This window comes from Brachyistius frenatus, unplaced genomic scaffold (assembly GCF_029030835.1).
Source record: "Brachyistius frenatus isolate BFR_SWC_R1_liver_20210118 unplaced genomic scaffold, ASM2903083v1 Contig_18, whole genome shotgun sequence".
In the NCBI taxonomy this organism is placed as follows: Eukaryota; Metazoa; Chordata; class Actinopteri; family Embiotocidae; genus Brachyistius; species Brachyistius frenatus.
Genome location: NW_027210617.1, coordinates 5,506,115 through 5,520,345, shown reverse-complemented (window position 1 = coordinate 5,520,345; position 14,231 = coordinate 5,506,115). Strand labels below are relative to the sequence as shown.

Below are 14,231 nucleotides of genomic sequence, written 5' to 3'. Positions count from 1 at the left end.
GAGAAAATGCTCTAAAATTGGACTTCTAAATCGACATAAATCTGATGTATATTTAAACGCGCAACTCAGTTTAAGTATGTTTTCTCAAGAGTTTGGTAAAAAAAAAATTGCAGCTATTTTTAACCATCCAAACCTGGAAAACCCACTCCTGCGTGTTTTAAAAAAAATAATAATAATAATTTTAATTGAAATCCCGCCACCCAATGTTCAAATTCATATTTTGTAATCTATTTATTGACAAGATACACAAAGAAGACAACTAGACAAACGCGGACACAAAAGCTACAAAACATATTCAAACCACGGAGATTGTGGGGTGAAGAAGGTATCCAAAGTGCATGAACTGTGCATCCCATGCTGCGTGGTATTCTTCACTGTTTTGGGCAGTAGAGCTCACGGGTCCGTGAAGTGCAGAGCTGCTCTTCCTCCATGGCCTGCTGGACATGGACTGTATGACGGGAGACCAAAGATGACAGCTCCATCAGCTCTGAAAACGAACTGGGAAAAAGGGGGAAAACACCAACATCAGCGTGTGGGTGAAACCAGGGAAAAGTCAGCATGTGTGAATTAGGTGCGACTGAATATCTAGTTGCCAGGGTTCAATTACTTAAGTAATAAATCATCAAAAGCTGACACGGCAAATATATACAGCATGCTCCATACTATGTGCCCACCCTGTTAGCTGCTGACTGATGTCCTTTGATGTCACTTTCATGTCCCTAAGGCACTCGAGAGATGTGCTGTTGTCCACGTGTTCTCCCTCCGTGCACTCCGCCAGCAGTTTCTCACTCTCCTTCAGGCAAGCCTCAGCTTTGTCTAAATGGGTAGATGCAAGTGGAATAATCATAACATGTAACATCAGTGGTTGCGAAATCCATAAAACGCATGTCATTTGGTGTTCACAAGAGCACATACTGGTCATGTTACATTAAATAATTCAGTTCAATCATGGGACCTCAGCTCATCCAGAACCGGATGTTTAGAATCCTGAGATATTTTTTTTTCCTCAAAGGAATTACTTTTACATATGTTTACATCATTATTTTTAAACACTTGCCATGTTTAATATGAACATACAACACTGTAAAATATATGATAGAAAATACAGAAAAGCCTAATATTAATTGTTATAACTTTTAACATAGTAACAACAACCTAGAAATCCCCGTCTGTCTCCGTCAATATGGAAATTCTTGACAGGCAGCTCGTGTCGGGTGGTGTCAACAGCTGTAGCAAAAGACTTGTAGTCTTTTGTGAACTGCTTGGCAGCTTCTGCCACAGGAGTCAGTGTAGCAATCTGATGGAACATGATAGTGATCATACACACAAACACATACTTCAGTTTACACATTAAAATACCACTGTAAAAAATAAAATTACACCAGCTGTTCAAGGTTACCATCAATCAGCACAGATAACCCACAAGAGCTAAAATAGTATGAGTAAGTAGCAGAGTGCACCCAATGTCTTTTGTTATTCTAACATTTAGATGTACATTTCAAATATGTCTTTCTTTCGTGCTGGTTTCAAGTTCAGCATGTTTGTTGGTGCTGGGAAAGAATGCGGTATTCATTTTGTGTTGTTACAATCATAAAAATAAAAAGGAAAATGAATATATTTTTCACTTTATTATGCAAAACAGATCTCTTAAAATGTATCGGGTTCAAATAACTACTAAACTGACCACACATCAATACAAAGCAGAAATATTCCTGACCTGCAAATCCAGCAGCTCATTCAACATCCTTTCCTTTTCTGCGAGAAGGCATTGGCGCTTCTTCTCCTTGACCTCATTGTGCAGCATCTCCTCTTCCTCCATCTCTTGCAGGATCCTTGCCTCTGCCTTAGCCTTGAATTTTGCAGTATTGCTCTCCATCTGAAATAAGCATAGAAGAGATAGAACCAGATCAGTCAAGGAATGGGAATGACACAATGGAAAAGTCACAAAAAATGTCTTGAATGACCATATTTTACAAAAAATGTTGTTTACACTGTTTGAATGAAGCAGATAGATTGAAAGACCTTTTCTTTTCTTTCTTTTTTTAGCATGTATCAGATACACCTATCTTTTAGACCAACTAACCTTAGCTGTGAGGTAGGCCAGTAGAAATGTTTCCATCTCAATGATCCTCTTCTCATTCTGTGAATTTCTCTCAGGCTCTGCTGCATTTTCAAGCACCGTTTTATCTTAGAGAGATAGATTATATAAATAAAATGTTTCTGGACAATCCCATTTGTAAATAAATCCCAGCATTGTAGGGGTTTTATTCCGTTTTTACCTTTAATGACTGAAATATCAAAATCCGGTCGAATGCAGGGACCATCTGAGAAAGTAGACTGCAGAATGCTTTTCCCAAGAAGTGACATCTTTGCTATAAGATGAAGCATGTAAACTTTATATATAGCTTTCATTCACAAAATGCTATAGGCTTTAACAGAAATCACAGGAAATATACTACTACGATCTTTGCAGTACAGTGTTTCGCTGCAGGATATTAACAACTCAACTAGAATCATGTACAATTTTAGTACCAACATCAGTATTTATAGCTGAAAATAAAGATCTTCTGTGAAGGAGGTAACATCATTGCTACTGGGGTGCGCTACGGTTACTGTATATATTTGATTTAAATCCATAATATTGAAATTAAAAATGTACTTATCACTCATACAAACTTTAATACACATTCACAATTATCACCATAGGAAGTACTTACATGTTCCCTGAGCCTGTGGGGCCAATGAACGTCTTGGTGGAGTGCCCACCTTTAGTTTGACACCACTGAGTTTTGGTGAAGGCCTCAGAGGCACAGCCGTCGACTCGTCGGCCAGTGAGTTAGTCTAATGTTTACAGACAAGCAATGTGATACAAATGTGTAACATCAAAATGTGTGTAATTACGCCACCTGACTTGAATATACAATGGAGAAAGGTAGAAGTGCATAATATTTCATCATTTAAAAATATGCCAGTTTATGTCCACATGCTTTGAAACAATACTCAGTCTAGTTGGACTGCTATGTGTGAAAGACAAACTGTATGTTAAAAGAAAACCCAAAAAATAACACACAGGATAAATAATTACCTTCGAAAGAGATGTCTTCTCAGCAGACTGTAGATATCGAGACTTGACAGTAGTCCCACTTGCTAAAGATGAATTAAGACATTTTAAGATATAAATAAATTATATTGATTAAGCTTTGTTTACTGTTATTCAACATGAATGCATCATCATCATTGCGTATTTTTTTTATATTGAATGTTTTTGATGTTAAGAATATTTACTTTTGCATTTTGTCATATTGTCAAGAATATTGTTATCACAGAAATGCCCTGTAATATCATAACATTATTTTAGGGCCATATCACTCAGTATTTAGTAAAAGCTCAAATATTAGTTGTGGAGTGGGCTAGATTGTTTAAAAAGTTTCTGGCCTCACTGCAGTGCAACCTCTCATCAGTGGACTGTCCAATAAGTAATTAACACAATTCAAGCTGCTTCTCGACTGGTGCAACACCACGAGGTAACCCTCATAGAAAACCTCACGTTTAAAAAAACAACAACAACACTAGGAGAGGAGTTTATGGGAAATGTGCACATTAGGCTACAACTTATGTTCGAGAAGTGAAATTTTCAGCACCACTAAAACTACAGACACCCAAAGGGTAGGTAGGTAGGTAGGTAGGTAGGTAGGTAGGTAGGTAGGTAGTTACTTTATTAATCCCCAAGGGGACATTTTTTTTCACTACAGCAGCATACAGGAAGCAATAAGATAATAATAGAATAATAAAAAGCAATAAAATAGCAGTAAAAAATATTAAATATAAAATACACAGTATATATATATATATATATATATATATATATATATTATATAGCTGTGGGAATACTTACATTTAGCAGTTTTCTTCCCAGTCCCACTGTTGTTAGCTTTAGTAGCATTGCTGCCAGTTTTTACACTGAGAATAAAAACAGCAGCTGTCAAATTCAACTATAAAGGAAGATATAACAAGTTATAACATCAATGAGGTCTTGAAATACGGCCAGAAGCTTAGTTAGCAAGTTAGCATAGCTACCTTGCAGGTATTTTTGATGTTACAAATTGCAAGAACATAAAGACGTGTACATTTACGTGCCTTGAATGTTATATTTAACCACACGTCTGTGCTTGTTAAGTTATTGCTAAATAAAATAATATATGGTCTATGCTTGTGTACTGAGACCAACTTTTTTTTTTTCTTTACATCAACTTTCCCCTAAAACCGAACTGACCACAAACCTGCGAAATATTCGATATTTGTTTAAGAGAAAGGAGGAAAACATAAAACGTACCTTTTTGCGTCGGTGGAGGTGGTTTTAAAACTACTTGGCGCTGTTGATTTTCTACTCGACGCCATAATGTTTTGAAGCAAACCGCCCGTACGTCGACTTTGTAAACCGGAAGAAACAAGAAATGATTTTGTTCCGCTCCTCTTCTTTGTACCTTTGCGGCGGATTGAAAAGCGGCATTGAAAGTGCATGCTGACATCTGCTGAACTGGAGGAGGTACTGCCAGTCACTGCGATGGAAGCAACAGCCTCCTCACTCAGTACATGATAAGCCATTTTTGTGTAAAAAGGTGAACCATAATCACACACTCTTTAGTTTTCTCTATTTCATCTATAATCTCAACATCATGATATTGCTGAAAGCAGGACTGCTCTTAAACAAATTTATTTGGTTCTCATTTGTTTGAATAGTGCATGTGTGAATGAATTGAATGCAGTTAAGATAAATACTGAAGGACACAAACAAGTATTGTGTTTATATTAAATGTTCAATATTTGTGGTGGATTGTTGATATATGAATTAAGGCATTGTTGCTGGAAGTATTTCAAGAAGTTCATGTATTGTTGTTAACTTCGTCGGTGCCGTTCTCGAGTGCTGACTTGATAGGCCAGTTTGAATATTGAGAGCTCAGCCAAACTGATGAATTGAACGGATCATTTTCGAAAGTGATTCAGTTCAGTTAATTTCCTCAAAAGTTTTTTTTTTTTTTTTTTTTAACAAAAGTTTTTTTTGAATGACACAATGCAAAAGAGGAGATCATTCATTTTTTTACGGAAGCACAGCTCAGCAGTGTACTTAACCGTTACTGAGAGTAATTCTTCCAAAGATTTTTAGTTTTTTCTCACCCTCTTTGTTCCATTTTTTTATTTCTCTTGGAGACTGCTATATTTTATTATTAGTATTCAAATGATTACCTGTTTGTCCAGCTCACTTCTGCCAGCATTTGTCTTCCCGGTGTTTCACCTTTCACCTCATACATACATAAATACTTATCTTGTCTCCAGAGGACACCACATAAGTCCCCTCAGGTTCCAGTCTGACCTGACAGTTCAAAATTATCCTGTAACCAGCTTCATTCCTAAAAACCGTGGTGGTTACACACACTCACATAGTGTGTACACATAGCACAATATATAGAACACATAATTCATTGTTCATAGTCACACTCCAAAAATGTCAGATGATGAAATATTAACTCTTACGATTCTGATTTACATTTTTGGGAGTCACATATTTTCTATGTGGAGATACTGTCTTTACTCCCCCAAATTTAGATCAAGTTCGTTTTAAGATGAATCATTTTTTTCTTTTTTTGACAATTATCTCCACGTGTATCCCTGATTCAGTTGCCATTTTACCCATGTACAACAAATTGGTCTTGTCAGCTAAGAGTTTATCTTTACCTGGCCTTTGTTATTCTGCAGTGACGTTTTATTGCTCCTACAGGCAGTAGACATAGTAACATGAACACCTGAATAGCATAGCTGATTTAAAAGTCCATTCAGTCTTAGCTCTGAAAGGTCCCCATGAACCACTAGATGGGTGTAAAGGTCTGCATTTACTGTCAATGTAAGAACACATTTGGTGACAATCCTGTCAAGTCAGATCTATTTTTAGTATATAGAAGTCTGTTGAGTTTACTGAAAATACATTCAATATAAATGTATGGATTGTATTTATCTATTGTGCATTTCTATTTCTGTTCGGGGTTTAAAGGATGGGTGGACCCCACTGACAGTGCATTGTAGTGAGGCTGTTGTGAGCTGGAAACCAGATGATCACAACAGAAAGGAACAGTCTGTAACTCGTGCAGAGAGTAGGTAGGAAACACATTAAACAGGAGACAGACATAAGGAGAACATTCAGACTCGAGCCCTGACACATGTACCTGCACGTGAAGCTCTTCCTCCCTTATGTGTGTATCTGCTTAGCGAGCTCTCTTATGGCCAGTTTAGTGGTGGTTTGTGTGCACTCGTCTTAAAGAACATAAAGGATGCTGATCCCACCTGTCTAAGCTGGTCTCGGACAACGGGAAGGACAATAGGAAGAGAGCGGGTGTGGTACTGGATGGTAAACACTGGGCAGCAACTACTGTCCTAAGTCAGTTCGACAGATACGCATAAAAAAAAACACTGAGGGGTGGAGAGCAAAGAACACTGGTGCCTTACAAGAGGGCATCTAAAACTTAGAGATGGATTTTGAGTGACAATTAAAAACATCACACAGTAAGACAGCAAAAATATGCTACAAACACCTCTATCTTCAGAATGATATGTAATGAAACTCTACAGTGATCTTAATAGCGTCTTTTTCTTGGATTTTTATGAAGTGGATCTGCTGGACAACATCCAGGCTTTGAAACTAGTTGTATTCTGACCTTTCTTCTTTAATGAATTTTTCACGATAAAGGTTGAACATTTGGGCTTGGCACTAAAACAGATCTCTCACACATGCCTGTATTTGTGTGTGTATATTGTAAGTGTGTGTTACTTTATCAGTGTGTGTAAAAGCCTTATCGTGGCTTTCTCCTCTCTCTCGGTGTAATAAAGCCTCGAGGCTGGCTGCTGTGCGTCCGCATGCTTGCTATCCATCTTTCACCACCAGGCAATGCCAGGACCAGTGGCTGCTTTCAGATGGACAACAAGTGCTTTAAACAGTGGTGACCTGGGCAGTGCGGACTCTTTTGAATAGAGTCCGTAATTGTTATTAAATAATATAAGAATTTTACTGGTAAAGTTGCTTCCTTTTACTATTTTCTGGAGTAAAGTAAAAGATCCAGTCTTTGGCTGAGGAGCTGAAGTGAAAGAGTGAGAAGTGCATGTTGAAAGACGGCGTTATAAGGAGACATGGAGTCGCTGAATGAAAGTCCTTGTCTCCTTTCTGAGCCCACCTCTCTTACCTTTGTCTCTGCTCCGAAACTCTGACGTCTAATGGAGGATTTACCCATGTCACTGTGACCTCACTGATACTCTGCTCTGCCACTTCAAGACAGTTTAAGGTGATAAAAAATGTGAGACGAAACAGCTTTCATTGACGTTCTGATTGAAATGGGAGAAAAATTGCTTTCCATGCTCCTAACACATGGTTATATATATACGCACGCACACACACACACGCACGCACACACGCATGCACGCACGCACACGCACACACACACACACACACACACACACACACACACACACACACACACACACACACACACACACACACACACACACACACACAATGCCCCTCTTCCCTTTGCGGTAAGTTGTTACTCATCACCCAGTCTGCCAGTCTGGTCCACATAGTCTTCCAGGAATGCTTCAAATACACAGTGCCTCATACTGTAAAACCAACAAGAAGTATTTACATCATAGTTGGATAATCTGAATTTGATCACATTGCCCTATTATATTTTTTGCCCTATGTGTAATGTATTAATTTATACACCGTTCATTGATTAGCCAAAGTTTTAGTTAAGGTTTTTTTCTGTTAATGTGCGAGTCTATTTTCTCTGATTCAGCAGGTTAAATGTTTCCGTCCTCTTAGGACAGAAGTGCACTTTTTGTTTCGGCCACCTCAGCTCTCCAGGACAGACCAGTGTATGATTTCCTCTGTTTGTTTTTGTCTTCAGTGGCGCTTGCTGTAGAAAGCAGCTAAAGAAGGACTAACCAGTCAGCCAGGAGCTTCTGAGGAGGCATTAAGCGTCTCTCTGTTGGCTACCCATGGTAAGCAAAGGTGTATTAGGATAGTGTTTACTTCTTCATAATAACTGGGCGGCTCTGCTGCTCATTTTGTCTCTTCCCATGTATAAATCAGACAACTTTAGGAGGTATTACGGTGTGCACAATGATAGCAGCTGAAGCTTTATATGAATTACAAACTAATCTCATCGTAAATCACTAAAAAACACAAAAAAGTAAAACAAATATATAATATATGTAAGTAATGAAATATTCTTAAGAGGTTGGCAAGTACTGTAATTTGCTTTGCGGCTGAGCGCTAGATGAGAAGAATGATACTTCTCATTTGTAACTGACAGTCAAGAAATTGTTATTTTAACTTTGAGTAATGACTGGAAACAGCCGTTATCAAACATTTTAAATTAGTGAGCATATGAGGTGCAGATAGATGTATTGTTCAGTACGTTGGATACACAGTTTGTGTGCTTCAGTCTGTATGTTAAGCTGAGCTCACATCACTTGACTGTAGCTTCATATTATGGAAATGCATAAAAGTGAACTGGATTTTCTTATTTTCAGCCAGAAAGCAAATAAATGCATTTCCCATCTGTCTTCTGTTAATGATGTTTACAAGCATTGTCATCATTTTCAGCTAATATGCTGACAATAAAACTGTTGTCTAAAGCTGAAATACTTTGTATTTAGCTCCTTTTTTTTCCCCTCGATGAACAGAGAAAACCCCAAGAATTGCTACAGACTCCATCAGATAGTGTGGAGCTGTGTTTTCCCCCTCGTGCATGTGCCCCTCACCTTTCTAATTGTTTAATTGCTGCGCTTATCTCAGCAGGGTTTGACCTCAGCATGGTGTTCACTCTTGTGGATGCATCTTGCAGCATCCCTGGCTGCAGTGCTGGAGGCTGGGGGATTTCCTGGCTGTCTTGGGGGCAGACGGCTGTTTATCCAGGAAAAAAACTGCGTCGTTAATCGTACCACGACAGGTCAAAGGTTTTTGTTCCTCAATGAAGGACGAGTTGTAGAATAAACCGTAATTTGAGCACCAATGGAATCCTTTTCTCAGTTTTTAACCTTAAATGCATTAAACCGAGGCAGAAATTAGACCACAGTTAGACACCCAGTTAGTTGTTTTATGTGAACTGAGTAAATTTCTAGATGCATTGTAGCTTTATCATCTATATGTTGCACGTCCATGTGAATTTTTGCAAATGATCACCACATAAGCAAGCATGACTGGTTGTGTGTGTGTGTGTGTGTGTGTGTGTGTGTGTGTGTGTGTGTGTGTGTGTGTGTGTGTGTGTGTGTGTGTGTGTGTGTGTGTGTGTGTGTGTGTGTGTGTGTGTGTGTGAGAACCATGTGCAGTGCTTTAGCAGGGCAGTGTAGCGTGCTGTGCAGGAGTGAGCAGAGGCGGCCCAGGCCAGTACAGCCCCAGTACCCTGGTAATCCCTGCGTTTTCAGGAGCCCTGGCCCGTACTTGATGAGCTTGAGCAAGAAAAAGGTTGCGCTCTCTCCTGTGTTTCTCTCTCTCTCTCTCTCTCTCTCTCTTTTTCTCTTTCTCTTTCTGTCTCTCACTCTTTCATTCCCCCTCTTTTTCTCATGCCCCCCTCCTCCTCCTGCTCGTCCCCTGGAGCCACTTTGCGAATGACTGGACTCCAAGTGTTTGCTCAGCAGCTTCGTCTGTCCCTCTCACTCGCTATACTTCTCAGGATTTCATCAAAAAGGGGAAGAGAACCTGCAGACCTGCTAACATCGGAGACGGCCGTAAGAGAACATGATTGAGGGAGCATTTCTCACTCTTGCAGCTGTGACTGCCTCAAATGCACTTTATTTCAGCTAATGTTATGTTTTTATAAGCTGACATTGAGTAAAACTTGTCCCAAAGAGGTTAGAGAAAACTATGAAAGTAGCAGAGAAGATAGTACCAGAGAATTTGGATTATTTTTCCTTAAAAACATCCAAAGCAATTGGCAACAATTTCAGATTGTTGCCAATTAATCATGTCAATCAACTCATAATCAATCAAAAAACATTTGAGCTCTACAGTACTGGTGTTTCCAGGTACCTGAGGATATATGAAACTGACATGTAAAGTGGGTTTCAAAAGGGGCCCAATTTTTGCCCTGGGGCCCTCTGAAAGTTAATCCAGCCATGCTCATTACAGAAAGTCTAATTGCTAAACTGAAACAGTTTCATCTAAAAGTAAAGTGTCCTCTATTTACATGAAGCAACATTTAAAATAGAAAAAGAGGTTGCTGGGCTTCACTCTTGGTGGACCACACTTTTTTTTTTTAATCACCAAATAATTAGGCTCACAAAAATAACTCAGTCAGGCTAGTGCAGGGAGCCCTGAGCATGATCATTTAAGATATTCTACACAAAATGAAAGTCTCATATGTTTAGGTTTACATACCTAATGTATAAAGTGTAATTAAGGTGAGGATTAGGAAAAGACAACTATTGATTAAAACGTAAACAAATAACTTTATTTCAGGTTACAGCTGTGACCTAAATTACTATTTTTTTGGCTTTTATTCTTCTACTCATTGAAACCCTCAACCAGCAGGGCCTTACCACGCGATCAAAGGAGTTGCAGGGACTCCTCTAGCTTTTTACTATTTGTAACCAATTGTTCCACTTTTAGATAAATAGTTCCAGCCTGCATCAACTTCAAAAGGCGTTTTCGGACCGGAGGGATTATTTCCCCGTTCTAAGAACGGTGGGAGGGGTTTCCCCCTTTTGTGTGTGTAGGCACCGGGGGGAACTTAGAACCTTTTTTGTTCTTATAACTACGTTTTGGGGGATTTTTTTTTTTAGCCTCTACCTCTGCCTAGATACTCTCCCCCATTGATATAGGAACTGTCGTGACACACACAGGAGCACAGACAACGCTGTGTAAGTGTTGTATCAGTCTTTCACTCGGCTGCTGTTCCAATATTTTTGATAGAGGGACAGATCTAATAATCATGATGTAGAGGAAATCTGAAGCAAAGTTTTCACTGCTTACAGAAAATTCTGCATACTGGAGTATGAATATGTACAGTACAGTGTGTGGTCTGTGCATATGAATGAGAAACAAATACACACACTGTCCATACAACAAGACAAATGTATTGATAGTGTGGAGGTGCAGAGAGGTGTGTGTAGGGAGGCTCTTACGGGGTGGCGGGTGGTTTGGGAGGGGATTAGCAAGAGGCCGCAGGCCCTGAGGCAGAGGGCCTCGTTTCCTGGCCTGAGCCCCTGTTTGTCCTGCCTGACCTGGCAGCTCTGGGGGCAGATCCTGCTTGGATACATCCCCGCTCCCACGCCTGTCTGAAGCTGTTAGCCACTGGCTGTGAGTAGCTAGCTGGGCTTAGTGTTGTCTGAGCTGCGGCTGGGTGGGGAGGGGTCCAGTCATCTGTGGGAGGGGGGTGCCAGCCTCTGTGTGTTGGCGGAGAGAGGGTGACGGGGAAACAGGCATCTAGGTTGAGCAGTGATGATTAATACTGGTTTGGTTATCGTCAACATTTTCTTCTTCTTCTTCTTCTTCTTATTATTATTATTATTTCGCCCTGTACGAAGGAAAATCAGCCAAGTTGTCTGAAATTGTTGTCAACATCATCTCTGTTCTTTTGATCTGTTCCTGCTTTTTCAAATACTGGACAGTACTTGTCCTAAGAAAAATGAGCATGAAGTTTTTAATATGTTGTTTGGCATGTTGCCCATGCAACATTTTGCATAGAGTTCACACCGAATTCTTCCAAAAGATATTTCCTCATTTGTTAACAGTGGTGGAAACAATGTGGTTCAAAGTTTCCTAAAGGGGCTTGATTAAATTAGTTGATTACCAGATCAACTGAATAACACATGACTGATTTTCACACTCCCTCTGTGACCTGATGCATCTGCATTTATTAAGCCACTCATTTACTCAGGTTCCCCTTTACTTTGTCTTCTGGATGTCATCAGATTATCGTGCTACGTTATGAGGCTGAACTGCTGGGCTCAGTCCAGACACCATATCGTTCACAACAGTACATAACAGCTCTCCATGTTGTTAAAGCAGTAGGTCACCTCTTTTGTAATTAACATCAGCCCTGTGTTTGCCTAAATACTCCATCAAAAGCACTATTACAGTCTGGTGTTTAAAGGGTGTTGTCTACATACCAACTGTGTGCACAACAGTGTTTTCACTTGGAAATCCATAAGATAACACTTCTCCTCTCAGGCAAAGGCGATTGTTTGATTATCACTCTCCAAAAATGAAAATGAAATGAAGGGATATTTACTTTTCTTTCCCAAAAGCTTTGACAGCTCAATTGTTGTTTTCAGTGGCTTGTTATTATTTTTCAATTGGTGGATTGGGTGTTGGGTTTGGAGTAGCATGGGGTAGCTCTGTGAGTGTTGTTTCTGTCCTGGATATACACTCAGCCATCAGTGAAAGCCCAGAGAGAACAGCAGACACAGAGAAGGGATCACCAGTAAATCTCTTTTAGTGTCTCAAACATCTAATAATGTGCCAGTTTGGGGTTTAGCACATAAGTCAATGTTTTGTTATGTTGTTTGAGCTTCAATAGAAACTAATCATACAGCCTAATGTCCAGGTAAAAATGCAGCACTGTTACTATTAGATCATATAATTTCCTTATCAATTATAAGCTATTGTGATACACTATAAGTCCCCTCTGTCTGTTAGAGAAATACAAGTTTTTTGGTGGATGGGTGGTGGGCCCTCCTGCCTCCATCGTCACTGGCCACCCAGTGGCGTCATTCCTGCCCTGTCTTATAAAACTGTCAACGCCTTCCTCTCACCTGGACTGACACACACACACACACACACACACACACCCCAAACACCAGAGCAGGACACGGGCTATTTTTGGCCACAGCAAGGGACCAGTCAGGAGTAAAATACTTGTTTCTTTCACGGGCATTTTCCCCACATCTGATCATTTCAACAAAAAGAAGTTCGTCACATTGTTTCTTTTATGAATCTGGCAAATTATTCTTACTTCTCTGGCATGTGCAACATGACCGCAGAGCACTCGCCCGCCGAGGCAAGCCCCGTTGTCATGTCTCCAAACGTGAGCTTGGACTCGCCGCTACCCCCGCCGCCTCTGATGCTGCAGGCACGGTCAAAGGACAACATTCTGATCAAGTCGGAGCCGCGGGGCAACAGTCCGAACACGGAGGATGGAGCCGCTCTGGGCCAGACGGAGGAGCACCTGTCCACAGGGAGCCGGCGGAGGAAGAGGCCCGTGCAGAGGGGGAAACCTCCCTACAGCTACATCGCTCTTATCGCCATGGCCATTGCCAACTCCCCGGAGAGGAAGCTCACCTTGGGGGGCATTTATAAGTTCATCATGGAGCGTTTTCCTTTCTACAGGGAGAACTCGAAGAAGTGGCAAAACTCAATCCGCCACAACCTCACCCTTAATGACTGCTTTGTGAAGATCCCCAGAGAGCCAGGCAGACCAGGGAAAGGCAACTACTGGACGTTAGACCCCGCAGCTGAGGACATGTTTGACAACGGGAGCTTTTTGAGGAGGAGGAAAAGGTTCAAGCGCACAGATGTGAGCACCTACCCGGGCTACATGCAGAGCTCCAGCGCCTTTACCCCTACACCAATGGGCAGGCCATCGTACCCTAACACCCTGTACGCAGGGATAGGGTCAGGTTATGGTTCTCAGCTTACAACCACATCCCCGCATCCGGCCATGCTGCATCCTTACCAGACCTCCGCCGGGGTCGGCCAAGGACAGCCGCGCATGTTCAGCATCGACAACATCATCAGCCAGCAGACGGTGGCGCAGAGCGGCCCGGGTGGAGAGCTCAACTCCCATGCGCTGGGGCTGGGTGGAGGTGACCTGGGCGCCATGACCTCCAGCTGCTCGGTGACCAGCACCGACCCGTCTGCGTGCTTCCAGACCCAGACTGTCAATCCGTCGGCGAACATGCTGAGCAGAAACAGCGGGAACCTATCGTCCAACTTGACCGCCGGGTACCCGTACTCCTCCTCGGCCTCCCCTCCAAACCTGCCCACCATGAGCCAGTCCGGATTCTCCCCAGGGAGCTCCCAGGTGTACTGCTCGGGCAACCGCCTCTCCCTGCCGGCCCTGCGCCCCAGCTCCTGTGCCGAGCATACGGAGCAGCTGCTGGGACTCTCCAGCCCCATGAACTCCTACAACAACACTTACATGAGACAAGCCAATTTTGCGTCAGGATTAGAGCGGTATATGTGA

The 14,231-nt window shown here is 41.4% G+C and overlaps 2 protein-coding genes across 2 annotated transcripts; one reads left to right on the top strand and one right to left on the bottom strand.

Annotated features, from left to right (window-relative positions):
* Positions 1-212: 212 nt before the first annotated feature.
* On the bottom strand, positions 213-4,414 carry haus8 (HAUS augmin like complex subunit 8). The gene is made up of 10 exons (XM_069694635.1): positions 4,334-4,414; positions 3,896-3,960; positions 3,086-3,147; positions 2,718-2,841; positions 2,280-2,372; positions 2,084-2,187; positions 1,718-1,876; positions 1,156-1,297; positions 675-816; positions 213-498 (listed from the first exon to the last, which is right to left on the bottom strand). Exons 1-10 carry the CDS (start codon positions 4,396-4,398, stop codon positions 372-374), a joined length of 1,083 nt encoding a protein of 360 aa, XP_069550736.1. The 5' UTR covers positions 4,399-4,414; the 3' UTR covers positions 213-371.
* An 8,563-nt stretch (positions 4,415-12,977) lies between these two features.
* Positions 12,978-14,231, top strand: foxe3 (forkhead box E3). Its single transcript, XM_069694634.1, has one exon. The coding sequence runs from the start codon at positions 12,978-12,980 to the stop codon at positions 14,229-14,231; it is 1,254 nt and encodes a 417-aa protein (XP_069550735.1).